At 32.7% G+C, this 27,591-nt stretch overlaps 2 protein-coding genes across 4 annotated transcripts; one reads left to right on the top strand and one right to left on the bottom strand.

The window, feature by feature from the left end:
* Window positions 1-939: 939 nt before the first annotated feature.
* On the top strand, window positions 940-2,722 carry LOC110653014 (60S ribosomal protein L19-1). The gene is made up of 2 exons (XM_058131851.1): window positions 940-1,159; window positions 2,085-2,722. The coding sequence occupies exons 1-2, from the start codon at window positions 1,048-1,050 to the stop codon at window positions 2,516-2,518; spliced, it is 546 nt and encodes a 181-aa protein (XP_057987834.1). The 5' UTR covers window positions 940-1,047; the 3' UTR covers window positions 2,519-2,722.
* Window positions 2,723-3,588: 866 nt separating this feature from the next.
* LOC110651773 (uncharacterized) lies at window positions 3,589-26,863 on the bottom strand. 3 transcript variants are annotated; one of them, XM_058131849.1, is made up of 42 exons: window positions 26,514-26,863; window positions 24,786-24,861; window positions 24,376-24,456; window positions 24,210-24,290; window positions 23,328-23,404; window positions 23,135-23,189; window positions 22,984-23,032; window positions 22,580-22,717; window positions 22,131-22,209; window positions 21,135-21,213; window positions 21,010-21,056; window positions 20,663-20,857; window positions 19,723-19,798; window positions 18,676-18,756; window positions 18,513-18,593; window positions 17,000-17,076; window positions 16,858-16,912; window positions 16,717-16,765; window positions 16,452-16,589; window positions 15,758-15,839; window positions 15,580-15,658; window positions 12,051-12,097; window positions 11,732-11,943; window positions 11,394-11,481; window positions 11,116-11,235; window positions 10,706-10,824; window positions 10,549-10,621; window positions 10,348-10,467; window positions 9,733-9,801; window positions 9,454-9,624; window positions 9,308-9,355; window positions 9,000-9,141; window positions 8,363-8,460; window positions 7,149-7,293; window positions 6,972-7,060; window positions 6,792-6,902; window positions 6,585-6,659; window positions 5,414-5,479; window positions 5,117-5,305; window positions 4,915-5,025; window positions 4,234-4,314; window positions 3,589-4,032 (listed from the first exon to the last, which is right to left on the bottom strand). In XM_058131849.1, exons 1-42 carry the CDS (start codon window positions 26,628-26,630, stop codon window positions 3,853-3,855), a joined length of 4,146 nt encoding a protein of 1,381 aa, XP_057987832.1. In that variant the 5' UTR covers window positions 26,631-26,863; the 3' UTR covers window positions 3,589-3,852. The 3 variants fall into 3 exon arrangements, with proteins under 3 accessions (XP_057987832.1, XP_057987831.1, XP_057987833.1); XM_058131848.1 differs by lacking the exon at window positions 26,514-26,863 and adding an exon at window positions 25,566-25,797; XM_058131850.1 differs by lacking the exons at window positions 16,452-16,589; window positions 26,514-26,863 and adding an exon at window positions 25,566-25,797.
* Window positions 26,864-27,591: the final 728 nt, after the last annotated feature.

Genomic DNA, 27,591 nt, shown 5'->3' with positions numbered 1-27,591 from the left:
CAGGCCTAGGGCTGAGCATTTGATTTAAACCGAACCAAACTAAATCATCAAAACTGAATTAATTGAATTATTATATTTTAGAAACCGAGTTAAACCAAAATGAATGAAAAACCAAACCTAATGGAACTGAAATGAATGAAAAACCAAACCTAACCCAACCACTCTATTTTGGTTCAGTCCAGTTTGAACCAATTGATTTTTGAGTTTTAATAGATTTTTTAATTTAAACTTGATTTTCAAATTATTTAGTCTAATTTTGACCTTGATTTGAGCTTAATAACCATTAATCAATGAAATTAAACAATTTATATATATATATATATATATATATATATATATATATATATAATTCATAAATTCCTTATAAAATAAATCAATTTAAAAATCAATAAAGCAATTCAGTTTAATTCAATTGATTTTTTCTCTTCAAAATAAAACCGAACCGAAATAATTAAATTTCTTAAAATGTAAAACCAAACCGAACCTAAATATCTTAAAAACTAAATCAAATTATCGACTTAAAGTGGTTCGATTCAATTTATTCGGTTTAAACTGAATAGTACTCACTTCTACCCGAACCTCAAACTTGAGGGGGCTATGACCACATACATGAAGAGTCCTAATTTTTACAATCATATATATATATATATATAACCATTACTAGCCCCCCATCCCCAATTTGGAGCCAGTTCAAGGCTCGAACCTGTTGAGCCGGATGATCCCGATTCGGTTCACAGGCGAACTGGCTCATGACTAAGTCTATCCTGAGTCCTGACTTTGTCCCCAAGAAAAGAAACTGAGAAAAGTTTCTTACCAAATTGGAAAAGGTGACCAAAGTCAAACAAGAAATTCAAAACACTTGGCTCCCAAGTAACATTTCTATCTTTGACATCACACCCACAATACAAATGAACCATACCATTAATTCCTTTTATATATATATATATGTATCCATTCTTTCCTTTGCACATTGTCTCAATATCTTTCTAGCGTTTGATTAGAAAACAGAGGAGATTACAGAGCAGAGAAAGAAGCTGTAGAATCATAATGGTGTCATTGAGGCTGCAGAAAAGGCTAGCAGCCAGTATATTGAAGTGTGGTGAGGGAAAATTGTGGCTTGATCCCAATGAGACCAATGAAATCTCAATGGCCAATTCTAGTATGTCATTATTTACTCTTATCTGCTTCATTTCTTAAGCATTATTGTCTTATTTTATTCTTCTTAGGGAAAAAAAAATCATCACTTTTTTATAACTATAATTATGTTATAACTTTTTAATTTCTAAAATTAAATAATTATTTAGAAAAATATTTATTTATAATATAATAATAAAAAATTAATCATATTATTATAAAATAAATGAATAATACATATTAAAAAATTTTAAAAATAAAATAACTTTTTAAATATGTTTTTACAATGATTTATTTTTTTAATTATAAAAAATATGAATAATTTTTTTCTTTCCTTAAATTAGAAAATCATTTTATATTATTTGCAAGTGAATACGTTTTTTTATATTTTTCCCTATTTTTCATAGAAATGAAAACTCTAATTTTCTTAGAAAATGAAAAATGGAAAACAGAAAATTGTTTTCCACAAGTAAACAGATCCTAAATTTTTCATTACATTAAAGTTCCTAACATTTTAAATTAAACCATATTTTAGGCTTTTTTTATTTTATAAAAAATTTATTCCTTAAAAATATTTTTCATATTTTTTAAGATTTGAAATACTCAGTAAATACATGAACGAAAAATATTTTTTTAATTAAAGAAAAAATTAAGCAAGGAAAATGACTTCATCTATTAAAAATGTGATTACTGCAAAAAAAAAAAAAGAAAATAATTCCATGAAAAATGTTTTCTTAGAAAACAATAACATTTTCCATATACAAGTTCTGTGAAACAATCGAAGCATAGTATCTAAAAAGTCTTAAATTTCAATTACACTTTAGTTCTTCAATTAAATTTGATTCATTTGCTTTGTTCAACTTTATTTTGGGTAAAGATTATAGAATCAACAAACAACTATCTTCAGTATGAACACTATTATGAATATGATATTTGATGTGGAACTGCAGGGATGAACATAAGAAAGCTGATAAAGGATGGTTTCATAATCAGAAAACCATGGAAAATCCATTCCAGAAGTGGGTCTAAGGCGGCGAAGGAAGCGAAAATGAAAGGGAGACATTCAGGCAATGGGAAGAGGAAGGGAACAAGAGAAGCAAGGTTACCATCAAAGCAGCGGTGGATGAAGAAGATGCGAGTTCTTCGGCGTCTGCTTCGCAAGTACAGAGAGCTTGAAAAGATTGACAAGCACATGTACAATGAAATGTACATGAAAGTGAAAGGGAATGTTTTCAAGAACAAACGTGTGCTCATGGAGAGCATTCACAAGTTGAAAGCTGAGAAAGCTAAGGACAGAGTACTTTTGGATCAATATGAGGCTAGGAAAGAGAAGATTTCATTGAGGAAGACAGAAAGACTCAGCCAGGCTATATGTATGTATTAGATAAATAAAATTCCTCTTTAGGGAGAAAGTTCTTGTAAGTAATTTAAGTGATTCAATACTGATATGGTGTTTGTTTTTCCTGGTTTTGTCTGATCTCAGGCAAGGTTTAGTGTTTTTCTATTGCATAATGTGTATTAGTTTTGATGTACATAAACTGAATCGAGGATACTCTAATCGTAAAATTCTTGTGTCAATTAAGGTTAATTTCTTCTTCTTTAGACATCACTTACTCGATGCAAGTAGGAGTGAGCATTCGGTTCAAACCGAACCGAACCGAACAGAATTAAATTATAAAAACCGAACCGTAAATTTTAGAAACCGAACCGAATCTAAATATGTGAAAAATCGAATCGAACCGAATCGCTCTATTTCGGTTTGATTCGGTTTAAACCGATTGGTTTGATTTTTGATTAATTTTTTAATTTAGACTTAATTTTCAAGTTATTTGGTCTAATTTTAACTTTGGTTTGAACCTAATAACCATTAATCAATGAAATTAAACAATCAATATATATAAAATTAAATATAATTCATAAATTTTTCATAAAATAAATTAATTCAAAAATCAATTCGGTTCGATTTAGTTCGATTTGACTATATAAATTACTATTCAATTCGATTCGGTTTAATTGATTTTTTTCTCTTAAAAACCGAACCAAACCGAAATAACCGAAATTTTTATAATGTAAAACCGAACCGAACCGATTGAATTTTAAAACCGAACTGATTGAACCGAATTGACTCGATTCGATTCAATTTTTCAGTTTGAACCGAATTCTGCTCAGCCCTAGATGCAAGTTGTTCAGGAATATCTGAATTGGAATACTTATTATAATTTAATAATTGATCTCGCTTATATATTTATTAGGATATTCAGCTAAATTTATTTTTGAATTTTTATATAAGTTAGTTAAAAATTTCAATTTAAATTCAATTTCACTTAAAATTAAAAAAAAATGAACTCATTAATTTTAAACTAAATTAAAAAATAAAAAAAATATTTACTCCAATAATCAATAAATTAATCTTCTTGATTTTTATCTAAATTAAGAAATAGAAAAAATTTAAGAGATTTTAATTTTTAACTAACTTGATTTTAAATTGAAACTTCTTACAAAAAGTTAAAAATAATGAACTAAATTAAACATCCCTAATCCTTAATAAATACAGAAATGAAATTGAACATTTAGCCAATTAGGTTTCGAGTATTCCCATTCCCTAGTCCCAATGTCGTCTCCAATACACGGAATAATTTGATCTATAAACAGCAATGCCATGATGCCAAAGAAATTATTGCTGGTTAGGACCCTTCACAGTATCAAACAGAAGTAGAATCATGCTTTTCCTGCCGAACCAAACAAATGCATCTTTTCTGCAACCACAGCTTTCATTGCTTCTTTTGCAGAAGCTATAACATGGACCAAATCTTTCTTGGGGCTGCTCAGTGAGTCCATGTACGCCTTGCGTACCTCAGTATTCACATTGAACTTCCTCACACCCCGCTCTATACAGGCCTGCGTAAGGTATTCATGAAGATTGTTAATGTTTCAGCCTCAAAAGTTCATCCATTAGTGTTGATTTGAACTTTTAGGAATCCAATAGCATACTTTCAACCGAAATCCATTTTCTGTCTTGTTCCAGAAAACCGAAAGGAAGCTGATGCCTTGATATACAAGAATATTCGAACATTCATTCATATAAATGGGAAAGCATACCTTTACAAGTTCCTTGGGCAAGCCAGAAGCTCCGTGAAGAACCAGAACAACTCCTTTCTTGGAACTCAAGTCATGCAAATCCTAATGATAGTGACGATGCAGAGTTCATGTCAAATTAAATAAACTCTTAAATTGGCAAGCACAGTTTAGAAGTAGGCAAATCTTGACTTCTCAAACTACATTTTGTAAGCAACCCTGGTTAGAGGGAACACCAGAAAATTGAGATATTGAATCAGGGAAAACTTGAGCCATATGCAATGGAAGCACATTTACATGTTTACAATGTTTTAATATTTTGATTAGGAATTACTTCCACACTTGCTATTTAAAATGATAATCCCAGACCCATATTTACTTAATCAGACTAGCAGCATACCACAGGACCAGAATCTATGAAACAAGCCTTATTGCTTTTTTTTTTTTTTTTTTTCTCTTTTCACTTTCTTCCTCTTAAGTTACACAGTTTGTTTTTGCACGTACTGAACATCAATCACCCATGCAGAACCGCAAGCAAAGGTCAACATCAAATATGGAAGACATTACTTCATAACAACTGCTGCATGGTGTCCTTAATATACTAGAAAATTCATGCTGTCTGTGATTGAAAAGGTGGAATCTAATGCACAGAACTCATGAATATTACGCAAATCTTTACACATTGGCAAATGCTGATTATGATACCTTGAGCAAATCAAGCCTGAGCTTTGGGCCACTGGCAGGATACTTGCCATGTACATTTCCAATGCACACTGCCAAAGCGTCTATGCCAGTCTCATCGATGAATTCTTCAGCCTGAAATTCAAGTGAAGCCAATAGCATCACTTCACTGTATAAAATATATGAGGATGATTATTCCTGTCAAAGGATTAGGAAGTACAGTAACCTGACTAACATCAGTAAGCCTTGCTTCATAATCTTCAACAGTCAAGTCATCCTCTGTTCCTGACAATCTCCCTAGTTCAGCCTCCACCATTATATTTTTTGGATGGGCCAAGTCAGATATGCACTTTGTGTATGATATGTTATCCTTGAAAGGAAGATGTGAACCATCTACCATCACTGAATCAAATCCCTGGGGGATAGCAAATTCATTACTATACTAGTACTCTATGGAGATGAAGGGGTGAAGAAAAATCAATATAAAAACATGTCATTTGCTGAAAAACAAGAAGCAACTTACCAAGTCAAGAGCTTCCACCAGTTCTTGCTTCAAAGCTCCATGATCAAAGTGAACAGTAATAGGAACCTGCATAAACCAACAATTAACTAATAAATTTACAAGTAGAACAGGTTGTAAAAGGGTCATCACTCAGTTATGATCCTGCATTAGCAGGACCCTGCAAACGAAAATTTTAACGGTCCCATTCTTCAGCATTTTTGTATAACATGAATACATCCAAGACTATTGACAGCCAAGATTTTACCTTTGCACCATATAAGATGCTAAGTTCCTAACATAACTTTCTTCCATGGCTCTGTTTCTGTAGATCATAATGGTATACCATTTCACTAACTAGCAAGCCTCTCTCTCTCTCTCTCTCTCTTCGCGCACACACACTGCCATGGAACCACAAAGAACAACTGAAGGGAATAGAGGAAAAGAACTTAAATTCTATTAATTCTCAGTTGTCAATAAAAATAATAATAAGCTCTCCAGAAAAATACCTAAATTACATAGGCATTTATAGACTAATAACTAATCCCAATACTACTAGGATTAGGAATCCCAAAATAGGAAAACACTATACCAATACTAAGTTACTAAGTAGGAAAATAGTAAACCTAACAGAACTCTTCAAATATTTCTAAACGATAACTGAATTCCTAAACTTCCTAATTATAAAAATAAATCTGAACGAAAGATCATAATTTTACAACTAAAGACCAAATCAAAATAATTCCTTAACCTAGTTTTCCTTGACTGCATCACACGCGTACACACACTGACAGATATACAGGCATCACACTAAGCAAGGAAGGAAAAAAAACTTCCTAAAACATTAAGGTGTGATTAATAATTCCCACAATCTATATACCAAATTCCCTTTCCTCTTTATAACACTTAAAAGTTAACCATGAAATTGCTAAAATCCCTTCACTTTTATCCCCACATTACCTTAGTCCCTCAACTTCTCAATCATTTCAACCCTAGGTGTGCAAATAATGCCTCCTATGCCACCATAGTTTGCTTATAGCTGATATGCTCCAAACTAGACATCACATTACATGTAGATTATACATTGAATATGTTGTCTACTGGATGACTGATCTGTAATTATACTTTACATACCTACCCCCCTTTCTTCTATAGTCCTTTCCTTAATTTTCTTTAAAGTATAAATGACACTTACATTGGCCTGTTCAGCAGCAGAGACACAAGCAGCAACCAAGGGAATTCCTCCTTGCTTCAAGGCACTAGGATGAATCTGTAGATTGAATAGATAGCATTTATGAATTCATTAACCACCATATGAAACTCATAGCTACGTCCACAAGATGTTAAAGCTAAGTTTTGGTTAATTTTACATTGCTCAAATAATTCCAATTCTCAATCAAACCTGTAGAATGGCAGGACTATTTTCTTCCTCTGCTGCAGCAACAACAGCCTCAGCTCCTTCCATATTATAAACATTGAATGCACCAATGGCATATCCACCCTTTTCTGCATTCTTTATACAGAAAGAAATTGTCAATATGTGAAAAAAATATATTAAAACAATTAAGTTTACAGTCCTTACAAGAAGAAGCTCTTTTGTTGACGAAAGCCTAGAAGGACGAGCCCAAGGTTTCACTACTTCCGCCAATGCTTTACTGTCACCAACATTACCTGCAAAAGCATCTTTACAAGTTAGACTTCCATTTTCATTTTTATGGAAATAAAAGAAGTTTCAAAAATAATATAAGAATTAATTTACCTGGGAAAACAATGTAAGGAACTTCAGGATGTCTACTTTCAGGACCTAGCAGCCACAAGGGAACACCAGCCAGAGCTTGTCCAACTATTTTGGCACATTTTGCTTCTAGAGCTTTTGTAGCAAGGTCTGATGAGGTAATTCCACCCTAGAACAAGAAGACACATTAGCAAGTGTTTGCTAACTGACCAGTTAAGTCTCTTATATTTTGAAGAAGGGCTTGAGAAAGGAGGGAAAGGTTACGCCACAATATGAAAACAAAGGCCCAAGGAAGGGAAGAGTATGTCATTCCTTAGGAAGTCTGACAATTTCTTCTATGTCTATTTCATGGTAACCCAGCATAAAATATATAGGCAATCTGACACAAGGTTGGCTTACTTTTGTGAAGCTAGTAATGTAGTGCACATCATGGACTTAAATAATGGCTGTTACTTCACAGCTGTTATTTAACAGATTTTTTTTGGGTGTTTGTGTGTGGGAGAGAAGAAAGAGGGGGAGGGAAGCTGTTTTCGCCAGGGGGGGAGGGGGGGCCAGTGGGAGATGGTTGTTTACTGTTTAATTATCTAATTTAAATCTTCTTTTTCCTTTTTACAGCCACTACCACTATAGAACTGCCAAACTCCCACTCCTATGCATACCCGAATTTGCAGCCCTCATGACCACCATTTTCAGCTTTTCTTCAACTCAATAATTCAACAATCTTGCAGCTCGAAATTAATGCTTGATTTCACTTAGTAAGGAGAAGCAATAGAGCAGTTTCAGACTTTCCTAAAAATAGTTGGGTTAATTTTGACCTTTTTTTGTTGCCAAGATTTGGATCATTAATCCTGCACTAGAAGGTAAGCACACAACCACTAGGCTACTAGCCCCATGGCTTAGTGAACTCCTTTAATATCTACTAGTTTAATGCGTTTTGCAAATTTTACCCAAAAAAAAAAAAAACGCATAGGAAAGGCTGCAATAGGGCCCTTTCCAAATTCGGTTTACACTGGCAGGAGCCTTGCAATAAAGATCGGTTAGCCTATTGCAGGGTACATGTTACATTTATGGAACATATGTATAAAGGATTAAAAATAACAATGCAAGTCTAAAACACAAAAAGAAGTATATTAATTACTCAAATAAACTGGAGATTAAGGATTGAAGAACAAAAAGCTGATCAGTTAAAGCATAATCAATAGAAATAAAAGTTTGATTATTTAAATAAACTAAAATACCTTTGCTATAATGTATCGAGGTCTTATTGATATCCGCCGCACAATTTCCACCAGTGCAGAACTCACTTTAAAATTGATCTCCAAACTCTCAGAAGGAGCTGCAGACAGAAAAACATAAATAAGAGATGGGGCATTAGATGACAGTTGGAAAAAACATCTTCCCAAACTGATGTTATTTTTAGTGCTCTATGCCTATTTTATTAAAATAAAAGACAACCAAATGTTGAACTGACAGCATGTTGCCAATAATACCCAGTTCAAACATATTATCATGTACAAAAATGAAAATGGTTGGTGTAAGGAGTCACTACAGCTACAATGCCATAGCGACTACACAACATGAACGAATCAAATACAAAAAGTGAAAGATGATCATATAAAGTGAATGAACAAAATATAAAAGTGTAAATTATAGAAAGTGAATCATAAAATATATAAATTTTTATAAAAATTCTATAATAAAAAAGTGACTCACTACAACACTAGCTGTAGTAAGTCACTATACCTATCAGCATTCATGCCAAAAAGAGGTGAGAACTGTGTTGTCTTTGTTAAACCATGTAACAAATCACCATCACATGAACAATACCAAGAGAGAGAGAGAGAGAGAGAGAGAGAGAGAGAAGATATGACTGACATTTTCCAGTGATCAGTTCACGACTGGTCATTATTAATGTGTCCTTGCAGGTCCCAAGGAAAAAATCTGCCATCTCAGCGGCTCTACTAATTTCCTCCTCCCTCTGTTCCAAAGACTTCATGGCAAGTTTATCAACAGAAACCTGTTTATGTCAAAGAAGGAAATTCAAATCCCTTGCACTAACAATAAACACACACTATGTTATCAGATTAACTATCTAAAAGGTAACATGGTCGAATATTCTTAAGGGAAGAGCAAAATTAACATTATGGTCAACAAGATACAAAGACATTAGGCATTAAGTTCACCTCAATGGTTCTTAAGATATCACCACATTGTATTTTTAATTCTTCGACCTGTGAATTTCAATCCATGACAAATGTGAATCATATAGCAAATATTGTCATCACAGTGCTTAAATAGAAGCAAGGAAACCAGAGTCCACTCATTCAACCTGTTTTGTTGTTTTTGGAACATATGATCCCACAACAATTAGTCCACCTTTCTTGTATTTGTTTATTCCCAGATCCTTGGGAAGTATTGGAGCTTTTGGAATAATTCCAATTCGGGCAGAAACAAAACTAGCAGCAGTGCGGCATAAGAAAGACTTGCCCTTCAATTCTGCCTGCTTAATAAGCAAGAACTTATAAACATTTCTTCATTATTCAATCTAGAAAGGCCAAAGAATATACATATGTTTTTAAATAGAATAAAGAATAAAAGGATATTTTGCCTGGATCATTCCAGCTGCAAATACAGCCATGTCTCTTTCACTTGCTGCATTGACTATACAAGTTGAACCCTGTTTCAGCAAGTAAAAACAAAAGCACAGTCAGTGAGCAGTACATGGCCAAACTATTAACTCCTGGTGACAATGCAGCCTACAGGTTCAAAATGAGATCTTCAGAGGCATTATGCATCATTTGAATAAGCCCACTAAATAAATATTTACATTCGCCCAGAATAATTCACATGACAAGCTGATAATGTTTTGGGGGACCTTGGGGATGAGGGAGAGGGACTTAACTTCACAATAATAAAAACTCAAAAGCCCATAAAAAAAAGATTGTTTTAGCTAGAAAGTCAAAATATTTCTAATCCTAGCAATTTATAGGATGTCCAAGAAAGTCCAAGGGGAAGACAGACGCATAGAATAATGCTAGCAAAGAGATAACTAGTACAGGACAACGTACAACCATATGCATCTAACTTTTCACAATGGGGCAAGAATAGAACAAGCATACTAAAGAGTGTAAAAAGATTGTGCCAATAAGGTAGCAGCAAAACTAGTATACTGGACGTACAAAACAATGACGGAATTTCACACCACATTCCTAATTATTTGTACCTTCTGCAAGCCGCAGAGAAGCTCACAAACAGCATTTGGTCCGCCTTTCCTTAGAAGTTGGATAGATACAGATGTAACACCATTAGCTGTAATTCGGCCTTTAGTTTTCTCCTCCACCCACTAAAATTTCAGAGAGTTTTGCAAAATCACTATCAAAATTAACATTTTTGCAACTAGATATCAAAATGAAAAAAGGTAGACCTCTCGAAGATTGGATGATTTAAAGCCAAAAGCAGCATCTTTAGCAAACTCTGTGTCACCAGCAGGGACAAGCCTACAAAGGCAGTGGTTTCCATGTTATATGCTAAGAAAATTGAATCATGATCATTATGATTAAAGAAAAAGTGGAGACCAATACCGATCAGAATCTGCAACATAGTGTACATCTTCAATAGTATAACGGCCTCCTTGAAGGAAAAAAGGGCAAATGATCCATGCGTCCATCTCACCAAGTATAGAAACAGCTGCATCCGCTTCCTACACAAATCACAGAGTCTCATCTCATGCTGTGATTAATAAAAGTAAGCCACAGAAGCAGGTGTGGAACTAGACTTCTAAAATTGGAGGGGACAAAGATATATTTATTATGAAAAAATTGTTTAGATTATTGGGGCAAAGACATATGAAAATTTATGAATTTTAGAGAAGCCATAATTATACTTAAAAATAAAAAATGGGGGGCCATGGCCCTTGCAACCCTACACCTAGTTCCACCCCTGCGCAGAAGTGCTCGACATAATAACACTACTTAGGAGCTTCTGTCCTTGCCTCTGGAAAATGACCTCTTAATGTTGAATCACCTCTCAAAACTACAGTATAGTCAACATCCTCAACTGATTTAGCTGCGTTACTTAGGTTTCTGCAGATATCTTTTATCAGTGCACTGGCCTGTAAACAGTATTAGGTTACTCGTAAGTACAAGTCTCCACAAAAAAGTTTATTCCCACCAGCAGCAAGTGAATTCTTAATAAGAACTTATCTCACTTTGCTTATAGGAATCAAGCTTTAGGAATTGAATAATGTTCATATTGAAGAAATGTCTTTACCTTCTCAGAACTCAATGACCTGGAGTTAGTCAGAATGAAAAAACATGTTGGCTTTTTCTTGAACTTCTCAACTAGTGACTCAACACTCCTGAAATGTACAAAACACAGTTACTTAAATAACTGGAAAATGAGTTCAAGAGGGCTAGTATGTTATATAGATATGAAAGTATAGAGATTTCACATAGGATGGAATCTAAAAAACAAACAATATTAAACCAGTGATAAAGAGGAAAAACTTGCCCTCAGAACATAAAATATATCATAATTAAAAATATCTTATATTAGATAAAAAAAAAACCATTTTGCAAAGCAGTTATTTACGTAAGTTAAGAAATCACCATTCTGTTAATACTTCAATATCATGAACAGTTTGAGTTCCAGTTGGATCATCATCGAGAACAACCAATACTTTTGAATTGCTCTGATTCAGTCTATGTATATCATCAATGGGATCCACAGGCCACTCAGCTGGAAGACATTTCAAAACAGTTTCTTTCTTAAGAATGGGGAGTTTTCCTTCAACTCTAACACCTGTGAGAGTCTCATAATACTGCAGAGATAATGGAAAAACTTGCTGTCATTCCCATAACTTCCAACTTCAATCAACTATATTGAATATGCATGATGTAAATGTTCTAAGCAATTCGTTTTGCATACCTTGACTACACCAGCATCATCTTGACGACCCCAGCCAGCAGCAGAGCCTGTCCAATAGTGAAGCTCAAGTATTATGTAAAGCAAACTCAAATGCATATAAAAGAAACTGCACACACAAACTAACATATATTTTAAGTGCATAAACAATTACCGGCTTGTTTGGCATTAAGTTTTGAAAGCTAAAATTATTTTTCTAAATAAAAGTACTATTTTAGATGCCCTTAAAAAAAAAAAGTTTGAAAAAAGCTATTTTGTTATTTTAGTATTTTTATGACTAAAATTAATCAAATTTAATTTTTAATTATTTCTAATACTCTTTAACTAGTATATTTCAAAAGGTGATTTTCTCACCGATAGTCTCTACAGCAATGTCAAACGAGCCTACATTAACCTCACAAGCAATCTGAACAGTCAGTCCAAGAGAACTGGAAGCACCAAATACAACAATACCTATCTGTTTGTTATCCAAGCCAAATTGAGCTATAATCAAGGATAAAGATTCCACGACACGGCCAATTTGAGTATCAAAATGTTGCTGAAAAATATCAAGTCGTTGATCAATTGAGTCAAGTTTCTGATCAACTTTCTTCCCCCACTCAGATAATTCAGCAACTTCTCGTTGGAGTTGCAGAAAATCATCATTATTAACCATGTTTCCAGCAATTAAACTGCTTTTGTTTCCTTTCGTTTGAAACCCAACAATAACACGATATGGCCGCACAAAGTAATTATCTTTAATAACGGAAATTCAAGAGAAACTGAAGTTACTGCAGCTTTTCACTTCAAACAGCTGCCTCCCAGGCGACGTTGACGCGCGTGGACAATGAAGAAGCGAAGAACCGAAGTGGGCGACCCTGATTATAATAATCCAGCACTTTTCCGGAGAGATCCCAACCCGTCGGCAATGGATTCAGAACGAAATATCAATTCCAAGTATGTTAATGTTAATTTCAGTCAGAGGGAAAGTTCGACAGCAATGAATAGGGGGCACAAAAATACTCATCGATTTTCCGGTGCGGAGGTTCAAGCAAGGGGTAACCGGAAGTTGGGTTGTCGGTGATCGACGAATGTGGCAGTGATGGACAGATCCAAAGGATGGATTTTGGGTACTACACTTAAGAACGAATGTACACTAGACGGCATATGAATGGCAGCATCATCGCTTTTTGTAACCTCACATTGGGCAGAAACCTTCTTGTTTCATATTCAATTCAAGTACTTTCCATGTCCCTAGAATTTTTAGTATAAACAAAAATAAGAATCTTCTTGTCAGTGCACCGTGCTAGGCTTTTTTAAACTTTTATATTATTTTTCCACGGTTAAGGATGAGAGGGAAAAAAACACTTAAAAATTAAAAATGTTTTTAAAAAACATTATTTTAAATGTGATTAAAAAAATAAAATTGATTAATAAATTATAGTAATCAAATATGGGGTACTGTGATCCGGATCGCACATTTTAATTCTCGAGATATTTGCATCTCAAATTATTATTTTAATAATTAATAATAAATGATAAAATGAATTTTAAATTTAAACAGTATGTATATTAAAATAAAAAATTATCATATTAATTAATAATTTCTATTAAATGATATTTCTCCATTTATTTATTTTACTGTTCTTTTAATTATATAACAAAATTTTAATTTTTAAAATGATAAAAATAATTATATAAATGAATAATTTTAAATGCTTTTATATCTTTAAATAATATTCTTATTATATTACGATATTTTTATTATTTTTATTATAAAATATTTATTAAAAAATTTAAAAGATAAAAAAATATTAAAAATATAAAATAATATTTCACTAATAAAAAAATGAAATAATTAATAAAAAAATAAGATATTATTTGATTTCCATATATTAAAGTTAAAAAATGTAAATTAAGATTATTTATGTATTAAAATTATTAATAATAATGTGGCAATTCCATTTTATTACTGGCCTGCTATACCTACCAATAACTTGTGATTCTAATTTCTAACATACTACTCCATCAAACTTTAAGCCTCTGTTTGGATATGTGGAAAGGGGAGAGGAAAGAAAATAAATGATAGAAAATAAAATAAAATTATTATTTTTTGGGAATAGAAAAAATAAAAGAAAATAATATTTATTTTACTCTTATTATTTTTTCTTTAATTTGAAGAAAAAATAAACTAATCAAGAGGAAAGTGTACTTGGTTGAATAAAATTACTTATATATCTTTGTTTACTCATTTAAACTTTTAAATATTTATAAAATTGAGAATAAAATGATAAATTTAAAAAAATAGTATTATTTTCTTTCCCCTCTTATCTCTTACCAAACAAAGAAAAATAAATTTTATTTTCCTTTCTTCCATTATTTTTCTTTCATTCCCAAACAGAAGAAGAGAAAATAAATGATAGAAATAGGGGTGTCCGCAGTCCAATTTTGAACCAGAACTGAACTAGAACCGGTTCGGTCAAAATCGGACCAAAACCTATCAAAATCGGAATCGGCTTCAAACCGGACCGAAACCTTCCTTCTGCGGTTTGGTTCAGTTCATATTTTTCAGGAACCGTGAACCGACGGTTCTGAATTGAATTAAACCGACTATTCCGAACAGGATTAAACCGGTGATTTAAATGCAAAAAAATTCAATAAATATGTTACCACACTCCTAATTCATTTATATATATCATTAATTCTCTACACAATTATTCTCTACACTCTCTTCAATTCTTAATACTTTTTCAATTTCTCTCAAATTCTCTAAATAATTATTTTCTACACTCCTTTTAATTTCTAGTACTCTCTCAATTTTTCTACTTATTATTTTATATACTTACTGAAATTTTTAATAAAAAAATGCAAATAATAGAACTAGAAGTTTTGATTCCTTTAAATCCTAAAGGGATACACAAGCAAAAGTAAATTCATACATTTTTTGCTAATTAAAAAAAAAATTATTTCATCTCTAAAGTCTTTACTTATAAAATTTTTCTTAAAGATAAATTATTTTCTTTTTTTTTCTTATTTTACTTTGATTAAAAGATTTATAAGAAAAATTAAAAAATTTCTACAAATATAACTTAAATTATGAATCAATAAAATTTTTCTTTAATTTTTTTTGTCTAAGCTACCCTTAATCTGCCCCTAAACCGCTCCCAAACCGTCCTCCAAACCGTCTTCAAACGTTCTTTTTCGAACTGCTCTTCAAACCGTTTCAACTCGGGCTCGAACTAGAACCGGCGATTCAGGAACCGTCTTTTAAACCGTCCCCCAGCGGTTTGGCTCAAGTTCATGATTTCATTGAACCTAAACGGGCGGTTCCTTAACCGTAGCCACTCCTATATGGGAAAAATAAAATATTTTCCTTTCTTTATTTTCTTTTCTCTCCATTTTGTATCCAAACATAGAGTAAGACTAACCATTTCTTTCAGCCAGCTAAAAGCCTCAAACCATATGACCAAAATGCCACTACATCTTATAGATTAAAGACTCACTGACAAAGATACTAATAATAATAATAATAAGAAGGAGAAGGAGGATAGACCTGCCATGAACAGTTGGTGTGCAACAGTTGAAACATGAAGTGGCACTTTACGAGATGAGCATTCATGAGAAACAATGCCCTACAAATGTTTAAAGCAATTGCTTTAATAACCTGATGATGAATTATTTAAATGGTTGTTCTTATTTCAAATAGAACACAGAATCAAAATAGGTCTGACCAGATCTTTCACAAAGATATCGAGAGCCGAATATGGGGTATAGTCATTATCCAGCATGTGTGGAACACGATTCTCAAACATCCTGCAATAATAGCATTAAATTCAACTTCAAATCTGTCAAAAGTGTATTTCATTACATTTAATTAGCTGATATACAGCAAGAATGCGAGCACTTCATTTTTGGTACTAATAGTTGTTTGGCTTTTGTTTTATTTCTCGCAGTTGCCTAGAAAGAAAATCTTTGTTACTTTTCTTAGCCATTTTCTCCGACTTTCTCAATGCAATATCTTCATTTTCCCAAAAACCAAAAAGGGGTTCATAAAGGAATCACAAAGTCATAGGAGGAATTTCTGTGAATTGACAGAGTTAATAGAACCAGCTTTTTTTTTTTTTTTTTGCCTCAACTCAACTCAACTCAACTAAGCCTTTATCCCAAAAATTTGGGGTCGGCTATATGGATTCGCTTTTTCCACTCTGAACGATTTTGGGTTAAATCCTCAGAAATGTGTAATGCTTCTAAGTCATATTGTACTACTATCCTCCAAGTCAATTTAGGTCTACCCCTTTTTTTCTTTCTATCCTCTAACCTAATGTGCTCTACTACTCAAAATTTTTATTTTTCAAATCAACTCCATATGAAGAATATCAACAACGTGAAGGGAAAAAGGATAATCAAAGTGTAAGTGACACAAACCATGATGTTCCTCCACTATGTGCAATGAAATTAAACAGCATCCTTGTGTTGAGACCTAATCGGGCTCCAAATGCCATTGCCTCAGCTGCTGAAGCTATATGAACTCCAGCAAGCAACTGATTAACCATCTTTACAACACTGAAAATGATGATTCGAGAGAACAAGATAAGTTCCTTCACCTTCATATATGTTAGAACAGAATACCTTGTATGTATAATTAAAAATTTAATATAATTTTTTTTTTGTAAAATTGATGCAGAAGTACCTTCCAGCTCCACAACCTCCCTTGATGACATAAAGCCTCTCACTTAATGCTGTTTATGGTTAACAACCAACGATAAATAGCATTCTAAATTTTCAGAAAACCGTTCAATCAAAATTAAAAATTTTATGACATGTTTATTACCTGAAAGGACTGAACCAGCATGCATAAGAGCTTCCTCAGCACCAGAAGCCATTATCTGGGGAAAAAAAAAATAATAAATTTCTGTTACAATACAGTCAACAACACCTGTCTCTTTGTCCAATAAAATGTGTTATTTTCAAACCGTAAGTGTTCCATCAGAGGCCCTCTTGACACCACCAGAAACAGGAGCATCCACCAGCTTCAAATCTTTGCCTTCATCTATTATATTGGCAGTTAGATTAATATGATATTGAAGTAGATCATATATATAAGGCGTCGCACAAATCATAAATTTGACAGTCTAACACATCCTAAACAACTTGAAACCGCTAGGTATCCCTCCTATTTGTAGTGCCACCTTCTGCTTCTAGCTACTTACAAGGGTTAAAAGAAAATATTTGCACAATGTCCATTACAAAACATACCAAAGCTCTTCTAGTTTCTATAAGCAAGCATATTTACAGAGTAAAAAAAAAGGGAAAAAGAAAGTATACGAAACATACAAGAAAGAACATCTTGAACCATTACAAAAGACCAAGAAACCGATAGAGAAATGACAAGGAAGTGAGTCAATAAAAACTAGTGAGGGAAAAGGAGAAACACCCTAGTTATCACCATCTGTGACTTTGGCATAAAAAGCATGTACTCTGATAAAGTCAAAGTTTGCAAAAAATCCTCCGAGAATAGAAAAGAGAAATAGAGAGAGAAAGTTCTTGCAATATGTTCACAAATCTTAATATATTATTGAAGAACATTCTTAGTAATAGTTGAATAGCAAACATCATAGGTAAGAGATCCTGGTTTTCATCTGGATTAAAGGACCAAAATAGACATTCTGGTTCGGCCTTTCATAAGAAAAACATTCAAGCAATACTTACTGGTCATGTACCATTCAAGAATGATCATAAGGAGACTGGAATTTAATCAAATGTTCTCTCTTTCCTAGAATCTGTTCACCTCTCTGTCTTCCTCTCTTGCTTAACAACAAATTTGACTATAGTTCCCTTCTCAAGGAAATCACATTCAGCCGCACATCCTATTTCCCCATCACTAAAAGGAACATTTGAATTATATTTAGCTCCAGGATATTGAAATGTGTTGCAAAATTCCCCATTTCATTTTTATATATTTGTATTTGAAGGTTCACATACATTTACTTCAATGTATCTTGTATTTGCAGGCATGTTATAGTGCCAGATTTGTGAATGAACAAAAAGCTGAAAGGACATCATCACAATTATGACTTATATTTTAATACCTTATGGTTTTTCATGTTTCTTATTTTGGCAAGCATTCCAATAAGTCTAATAAATGAGGAAAGAATCGACAGAAATCCAGAGTTGAAAATGTAAGAGTTAACATGTGAAATAAGTAAAGCACCTTTGTACAATTTGTAACAAGAAGCAATGTGATTTTGTAACCATAGAGGTTTACTCCTTGTCCTTTGCTCTCCAAAAATGTCACATACTATGACCTATGCAATGTCTCTTCAGTATTCTAATGAATTCAATAATATTGTTCCCAGACACTACATGTAATTATATATTTTCTCCAATGGCAGTATTAATTTGCACCTCAACCAAATAGTTATTCACTTATTGGAACTGGAGTTTACATATCAAAATATATATAAGCATAACAAATATAGGACATACTTTGCAGTCGCCGATCTAGTTGGATCACAAATCCCGGAGATACAGTAGATGAAAGGATGATGGATGATCCTGACGGAAGTGCTATAGGACACAAAAAATAAAGTTGGTTGAGTAACTTCACCACAATATAGATAATAATAATTTAATATACTGTGGATGGTACCTGAAACTGCACCATGATGTCCAAACAAAACACTCTCAGCTTGAGCTTCATTTGTAACCATGAGTACAAGCACATCAACATCTGAACAACAAAGAGTAAGTACCATTAAGAAATAACTAAATATGCCAAACTATACTCAAATACCATCTAGCTACCTGATCATAGTTTCCTGATAATATGACTATGACATCAATATAGAGTAGACATATAGCAACTTAAATTCATAATGCTATATAAAATAAATCTCAGAAAAAGAAATTTAAAATTAGTGAAGATATGTCACAACCAGCAAAGGTAGTTCCCTCCAGAAACATCAGGAGGCAGGGAACATACTCAAATTTATGCCATTTTCATTTAATTTGTGGAATATTTAAAGCATCAACTGAACCAGAGAAGTTATTGACACTAAAACATAGGGTTTTGAATTGATCACAATATCAGTCATTTCTTTTTTAAAAAGTTACTAAAATTACTCAAATTCACAATCTAACGAATATTTAACTAAGTATACAACGTACCACTACTTCTAACATCTAAAATGACTCTACTTGTTGAGAAGTATGATAGTCATAACTGACATTCTTGAAGTACAACATTTTTTTAGTATTGTAAATTTGTAATAACAATATCTAAATTTGACAATCAAGCTTAAATTATAAACTAAAAAAATTTAAGAAACTTATCTTTAAAGTATTTAGTACAAAAGCCATGCTTTTATATAAATGGTTAGAAGAACTTTTATTAATACTTAACAACTTCAGCCCCTGTTCCAGTTGCATAAAATCGACAGTACAATGGCTGGCACTAAGCGTTACCCCTATTAGTGGCAATAAAATCCCCAACACATACTTGTTGAACTAAGACATGTCACATATTGGGGTGCAAGCCCCTCTATGCTGTTAAGCTGAACTGGATCACATGAAAATGTGGAAACATGTCAATAAGAAACAAATTACCTGTTTGCAAAATCATTTATCTCTATTGATCTTGCATAAATCCTTTTACTTGCCAACTGAAATTCATGACCTAATAATATGCCTAAATTACCTTTGGATATTTCTGCTGGAGTGTTTCCAATCAAGCCACCAGCATTGGCAAATCGAGTTAGTGTCGGTTTATATACCTGCCGGCCAAGAAAAGATGCATCTAAATTCAAATTTACAAAAGCAGTTTAAAGAAAAAAAAAATTAAACACAATCACGGCATGGAAACATACACCCAAATGTATACACATACATATATGCACATGCATAACTATGATACATGTGCACTTCCAGAAAAAAGCTGCAGAGTACAATAACACAAAGGTGTGCATCATGCATGCACACATATTTTCAAGGAATTTGTATTAGCTGGCAAAATTCTGGTAGCTCAAATCAGCAAGTAATTTTTCAAAACAAAGATTGAAGTCAAGATTATCAATTTTCTTTATAGATATATAAAAAAAAATCCAGCGAATAAACATACAAATTCAGGAAAAGTATAATCAGTTCTAACACTCAAAGCTTCTAAGGATATACAGTTAATTTAAATACTAGAATTTCAAAAACTATCATGTCCTGTTGATGCAACTCGAATCACCATCTCAACCCCTAGAAATTGGCAAGAAAAAAATTTTGAAAGATGATCTAAAAGACAATAGCTATTTATTCCTTGAAAAGTTTGTAAAGAAGGCTATTTTTATTCTGATTTAGTCCCCTGGCAGAATTAAAAATTTGATAAATCCACTTCAAATTAGAGTCAGCATTAACTAATGTACTTAACCCAACTAAGCGTGAGAGCTAAGAGAAAATTTTGAATCAATTAGTTTCAGTTTTCCAAAATTCAGACAACTAAGCAGGGAACCTGATGAATCATTCTTGATCTACTGTATAATGCATGAAATATAAATAAATTTTGGCCAGTTTATTAACAAAACAGTAACTGTACCAATCCATTTTTCCAGCCTCCAAATCACAATATAGTGACAAATAGAGTGAGGAATTACATCATAACCAATAACACAGAAATTTGATTTCAGCAGGTGCGTTGCCATGCCAAATCCCATTGCTCCAAGACCAATGAAACCAATCCGCTTCACAGCAGCAGATTTAGAAGTAATTTGGAATGCCAATTGTTCAGGGCTGTAGGACTCTGCACTGGCTGCTTCTTGAATATTTACTCTAAGTACTTTTTCCCAAACCTGGAGAAGAGTTGTAGGAGGTACAGATAACAAAGCAATGACAGCATTAGTCAAGCCAATTTCTCTTCGTACAACAGTCTAGAGCAATCCACAGCCAAACTGATAAAAAGAACATTTCAAAAAACAAAAGGGTTTGAAGGAGGGGCAATGACCTGGAGCAATGTGACATTGTCATCATCTCCAGCAGAATATGTAGACCCTATAAATGAAAATTTACTGATCAGGAACTTGATTGGTTTAATAATTCAACAGTCAGCACATCATATGGTAGTTTTACCAGCAATAAGCTGTTGATGAGCAGCAGCCAAAAGTGGAAGAGGAAATGTCAGTGATTTGGCCGTATCCAAAATGACACCCTGAAATTTGAAAAACTCCATAAATGTCAAGTAATGTTTTAATAAATGTAACAAAAGGATAAGACTATAGATGCAATCCCAACACATTCATTATTTGCATTATTTGAAAAAAAAAAAAAAATAATAATAATAATAATAGGGAAAAACATTATCAATATCCATATGATCTTAAAGTAAACAAACAACAAAAACAACAACAACTAAGCCTTAACTATCCCAAACTAGTTGGGTTCGACTATATGATTTTAAAGTAAAATTTAGCCAAAAATTACTACTTAGATTGCAAGTTATCAAACCTTCAAACAGAGTCCTATCCCTTCATGCTAAAAACATTATACAAGATATCATAATACTATTATACTAATATTTTTCATAAAGATATCAGTATTCAATGGCACTTTTCAGAATTTGCTGGTATTTCTTTTAGCTGTTACCTGTTAGTATTTGGGCCTCCAACCACAAGTTGCTGGTTGCCAATATCCAATGGCTAGATAGTAGTTGCCAATGGCTAACCACAACTGCTAATCTAAATTGATCATTACTTTCAGAAATCTAGTCAAAACTACATAGTGACCTCATTGAAATACATATTTAAATTGTGATTTTTATCCCCTTTTATTCACAATCAATCTGACATCGAATTAAATGACCAATCTAGAGATTTCTTAGGTATGTAGCTTGCAAGAACTCAAAAGACTAACATATTATTCTCTTTAATCACTATCATGCATCTATTGCCATTTTTTGTCTAGCCAATAGTTTAGCTTTTGAAAGCCATTCATTTCAGCAAAGGCAATCAAACATTGGTTCTCAACATTTCAGTACATATTGACTAATTCAATGCAAATATGCAATACATTAAAAAGGCACCGAATGCCAACATCACTTAGAACATGTATCACCACAATATATCTTACCAATTTCTGGACCAAAATATTAAGGGAATGGGGCTTGGCATCCCCTCTCAACAACTGAGGTATATGATTCTTGAAAACCCTGCATTCAAAAAATAATTCCCCATCCACAACCTCAAAGAATAAGAAGAGATTTTCTTTAAAAATATAAAATATATATATATATATATATATATATATATATATATATATATATATATATAACTCAACTCAACTAAGCCTTTATCCCAAAAATTTATATATATATATAGTTAAAAGCACTAATCAAAGAGGATGACTTAAATAAAAGAAGAGACAAGAAAGCTGCTAGCCCTAACTAAAGGTCTTTTTTACGCAAGCAATAATTACAAAAATTAATATTATCAGAAGTGGTTCCAACTCAGAATTCTGGAGTAAAATGTACATTAAGGAATGGTAAAAGATATTGTGATTTGTGAATTGTAAACACTCACCATGAATTTCCAGCAGCATTGGATATTATGTCATAGACCATCCATGGATTAGTTGCAGCTTGAGAACCAAGAGAAATAGCCTCCACTGAAGCGACAAGATGAATGCCCTCAAGCAGCTCATTGACCATTTTAATTTTACTATTACGAAAAAGGAAAGACTTATACATAGTTTTCTAAACGTCAACCACAATATCCAGTAATACTATAATGTAGTCACACACACACACACACAAAGGAGACATTTGATTTCTTACGAAATTAAGTGCCATGCACATGCTATTTTTCTCTTGTAAAGCTTGCATTTCTCAAATAATAATCAAATGAAAATATAAAACCAGGAAGAGCAATTAAATAGTGTTCGTAATTGTGATAAGAAGGTTGCAAAGAACAAGAAGAAAACACACCTTCCAGCACCAACTTCACCCTCAAAAGTGTACAGCTTTTCACACATTACTGTTAAAAAAACACCATGATTTGGATTAGAGAATACATGGACAGAATGAAAAATGAAGCTTAATGCTTCAATGGCACAAATATATGTAAAATGATTCTTACCAGAGAGAATAGGACGCGCCCTTGCAATGGCTTCAGATGTCCCTGAGGAACTAATCTAGATAAGGCAAAAATAATCAGGGTTATAATAGAAATTAGTCGACAATAATGAGGAACTTCAAATCTTCATGCAGTCATCCACTACAAAGCAAAGTATGAGGAACAATATATGATACAATGTAAGAAACAATGGTACCATGATTCTTCCATCTAAAACCTCAGACATTCCCCTGGAGACATGTGCATCTACTAAATAAGTTGGCACGCCATCCTCTGCAAGAAAATCAAGTATGCCAAATTTATCGTAACTTGATCATATTATATTTCAGAAAAAGAAAAAAGCAACTGTTAAACTCATGAAATGATGATCAGAAAAGGCAAACATGAATTGACAATTGGTATATCATTAAAACTTTAGGTTCTTAAGACATTTCATGCTTTTGGTTTGGCAATGTTATAGAAATGATTCCATAGGGACAAGAAGATTCAGCAGTCCCATACCCACACTTCACTTCCCAACCATAATATTTTCCGTACATGTATGTATGACCAAAATCATTAGCAAGCCATAACCTATCACACTGATTTTACAGTGACCATCATGTATATTGACATCATTCGTCTGTATGTACAGTAATAATACGATTAAGGCAAAAAACATTTGAGAAATACTTAAGAGTGATGATTTAATATTCAAGATTTAACCAGTTGATTTAGTGAAATATGAGATTTTACTCATTATGAGATGTCTCCTGTACCTTAATATGTATAACTCTGGAATGATATATAATGCACAAGTATCAATGTAAGCCAAAAGGAAGTAAGCGCAACATCTACAATCTAATTTCAGACTTGGTTAGTTTGAGCATACACTATACTCATATAAGCTGCACAGGTAAATATGATATACGGGGAGATAAACATCAGTAGAGAACAGAAATTAAACATGGGTCATTAAATTGCCATTCAAACATAATTTAAGATATCAAATTTTCAATTTCATGCTCAATTATGCAGTAGAACACTTTCAAGAGAATGAAATACCATATGGATATGAGAACATTTGCAGATACATTACCCCTGAGACGTTTCTCTAGAGTTTGTATGTGTGATGGCAAAATAGTTGAGCGTAGGATGATGACTGCCCCTTTCTGCAACCCTGCATACCCTTAAATTATGCATCCATGTATAAACAACAAGGACAAAAGAAAAACATAATATTCCATGCAGAGCTTTATAAAAACCTTTCAAAGCACCCTGTTGACCAAATATTACATCATTGATTTGATCAACATGAGATATTAAGATAACCAAAGCTACAACATCTGCACACCAAGAATAGAACCAAAAAAAACTGTATTAGTTAAAGCAAAAATTCCACAAGGATCAGAATCAGTCCCGAGACAATGCAGCTCGCTTAACCGTGACCACATTTATAGGGAACTATTATAGCAGAAAGTTTGTGTGGCAATGACTGATCAAGAGCTTTCCCACAAATATCTCTAAAAGTGGAAATAATGAAAACTTTCTGCATATTTGCAAGAATTTGAATAGAATAAGCAAAAACAGTTTAAATTAGTTAGACCACTCTATGACACTTCAGAAGTTAATATGTGAAAATTAATGCATAGTTGTAAAATATTTTTTTGTTTACCTTTCCCAACCTCATGTGGGCTGGCACATTTAACTTCCGCCAGATTTGAAAACTCATCCACCAGAGCTCCTTCTATCTACAAAATGAGACAAAGTTATTAACAATCACTAGTCCGGTCAAACAAATTTATTGAGTAACACATCATCTCACAGTTTAATTCAACCTTGGCTCGGCTCAATTGATCTTTTTGACCATTCAACTCAACTAAGGTTTAATCAACTCAAAAAAAAAAAATTAATGGCAAAATAATTCACAGAGTGCATATGTGTAGAATGCGGAAGAGTTGTAAACATGCTCTAATCCAGAAGTTTCAACCCAATTCCTCTTTACGGCACTGTCCAATCTCCAATCTTTTGTATATTTCCAATAGTCTTTCAATAAGCTAGCTGGTTTTTCCTAAATTAAATTCAAATTTAAATAAAAAAAATATATAAACGCATTAGATTCATAGTTCCCACTACGTTGGTACATGATGATATTTTTATATAGCATTGTGCAAGACAGTTACAAGACAGACAAATTAGTAATGAATTGGCAAGATAAATTGTAGCTTCAGTTAACAAACGCTTCAAGGCTTTGGTAGAAAGGGGAAATAAAACAAAGGGGCAGTGATAGGAAAAATTGCAAGTTTCTCCTCCTTTTGGATGGTTTTAAAATGAGAAGAAGGAATTGTATATGTTTGATAGTCAAATCAAATTACAATTATATCCTTAATAGAGAATAGGTGACACCAATGTTTATAAAAGGAAAAAAATAAATAAATTAGAAACAAAGACAGACTTGGGAAAGAATCAAGTGGCTCAGGTGATAATGTTGTCCCCGATTTTCCCTTCCCTTCTCTCCTTCCACCATAACCTCCAATTCCCAAGTCCCAAAACAGAAGAAAATATTTTTCTTTTTCACTCTCATCTATTTCCCTTCCCTCCCCCCCTTCCACCAGAACCTCCAATTCCCAAGTCCCAAAGCAGAAGAAAATATTTTTCTTTTTCACTCTCATTCATTTCCCTCGTCCCCTTCCACCAGAACCTTCAATTGCCAAGTCCCAAAACAGAAGAAAATATTTTTCTTTTTCACTCTCATCCATTTCTTCCGCCTCACTTCCTCTTGCCCCAAACACAGCTTGTTAGAAGTGGCAATTGCTCTGATCATCCCGCCTCAACCCACCCAACACGTGTGACGCGTGCGCCGTACGAAACTACAACTGACAGCAGCGCTCCACTAGAATAGTACAATTTGATAGTTCTACTGCTCAAGAAATGACTTCTTTGCAGAGAAAAGGAAATTTTCAAAAGTAATGAAGGGTAATTTGGTCATTTATGATGTTTAAAAAATAAATCGCTACGAAGCCGAAAATAAACTAAATACGTTGAACTGTAATCTTATTAAATATAATATTATCCTAATTTATAATTATAATTAAAAAAAAAAATATGAAAGACATGTTCTTCAAGTTTCATTCAATTCCAGGCCTAAAATGGTCCTTGAATTCAGGTTGAATATTGAAGCAAGAAATTTTCCATTGCAGATGAAGAAAAAGTGAAGAATATATTACATCGAGCCAGCGGATTTTCCTTTCCAGGAAAACGTGAAAAATGAGATTTGATCATTTGAAGAAGGAGAAACGGGAAAAGAAATTTTGATTTCCTTAATCAGCTTCTTTTTCTCGCAACCAAACAGCAAGCAAAGAAATCTAAATGGCAAAAACAGAAAACAAAAGCATGTATTTACCTCAAAAGCCTGGACCTTGTAACCAGACCGAACAAGTGCAGCTGCCATCTCCAAGCTAAGCTCGTCCAAGCCAACGAATCCAACAACAGCACCACCACCATGACGTTGAGACACCATTGCTCCGTTAGCTACGTGCAGATGATTCTCGAAATAAAGCTTCTCTTCTCTCGCTCTTTTCTTCAGTGAGAGAAAATGGAGTAGTTTTAGAGAGTAGAATATCGCTGATGACGATGACGATAATAGGATGATCAATGAAATGAATTTAATCGGATGGGAAGGAGGGCGAGAGTCGAAGACGTACAGCGCGAATCCGTGAGGGACCACTAGATCACAGCATTTCCTTTCCAATAAGCAGACATTTATTTAGTTATTTATTTATATTTTACAAATTAATCCCTAAAATATATCATAATACATAAACCAGTCCCATTATTTTTAAGATAAATTACAACTAAGTATTTAAAATATAATAAAATTAACATGTCAAAATTTGATAAATTTAAATTTTATTAACAAATTAATACTCCATTAATTGCTTAATTTAATTCTTAAAATTTTAATTAATTTAATTTTTTGAAATTAAATGATTTATTATTTAAAATTTAATTGATATTATGATTTAATTTTTATATTTTATAAATTCAACATATTTTTTTCTAGTGTTTTAATTTATATTGATAATATTTTACTACTTTAAAAATATAATTTAGCCCATAAATAATTTTTATCTAATTTCACATTTTATTTCTTATAAAAAATATGTATGAATCAAATTTTTTATCACTCAGACATTAAATCGACTCAACACAATAACTTAAATATGGGCTATTTATTTAGACACAGTTAATTTAATTTTTTATTATTTTTTAATTAAAATTAATTATTATTAAATAAATTAATTTTTTTATTCAATAAAAATTAATAAAAAATAAATTTTAATAATTTCAGTAATTATTAAATACAACAAAAAAAAATCTCACGCAAATGCAATTCAGCTCTGACCCGTTTCGTGCTGATTTTGATTGAAGGGGAAGGGTAGGAGGGGAGGAAGGAAAGGGACATAGAAAAAGATTAAACA

Source organism: Hevea brasiliensis, chromosome 13, assembly GCF_030052815.1.
Source record: "Hevea brasiliensis isolate MT/VB/25A 57/8 chromosome 13, ASM3005281v1, whole genome shotgun sequence".
NCBI lineage: Eukaryota > Viridiplantae > Streptophyta > Magnoliopsida > Malpighiales > Euphorbiaceae > Hevea > Hevea brasiliensis.
Note: the sequence above shows the minus strand (reverse complement) of the source record. Positions and strands in the feature narration are given on the sequence as shown.

Excerpts from the sequence above, each read along its gene's own strand:
- LOC110653014 (XM_058131851.1), top strand. The coding sequence starts at position 1,048 with ATGGTGTCATTGAGGCTGCAGAAAAGGCTAGCAGCCAGTATATTGAAG. Across the intron at positions 1,160-2,084 it reads AATCTCAATGGCCAATTCTA|GGATGAACATAAGAAAGCTG; the intron begins GTATGTCATTAT and ends GTGGAACTGCAG.
- LOC110651773 (XM_058131848.1), bottom strand. The coding sequence starts at position 25,694 with ATGAGAGTGAAAAAGAAAAATATTTTCTTCTGTTTTGGGACTTGGGAA. Across the intron at positions 16,590-16,716 it reads GGAGGTTGTGGAGCTGGAAG|TGTTGTAAAGATGGTTAATC; the intron begins GTACTTCTGCAT and ends CATCATTTTCAG. Across the intron at positions 11,236-11,393 it reads GGTCATTGAGTTCTGAGAAG|GCCAGTGCACTGATAAAAGA; the intron begins GTAAAGACATTT and ends TACTGTTTACAG.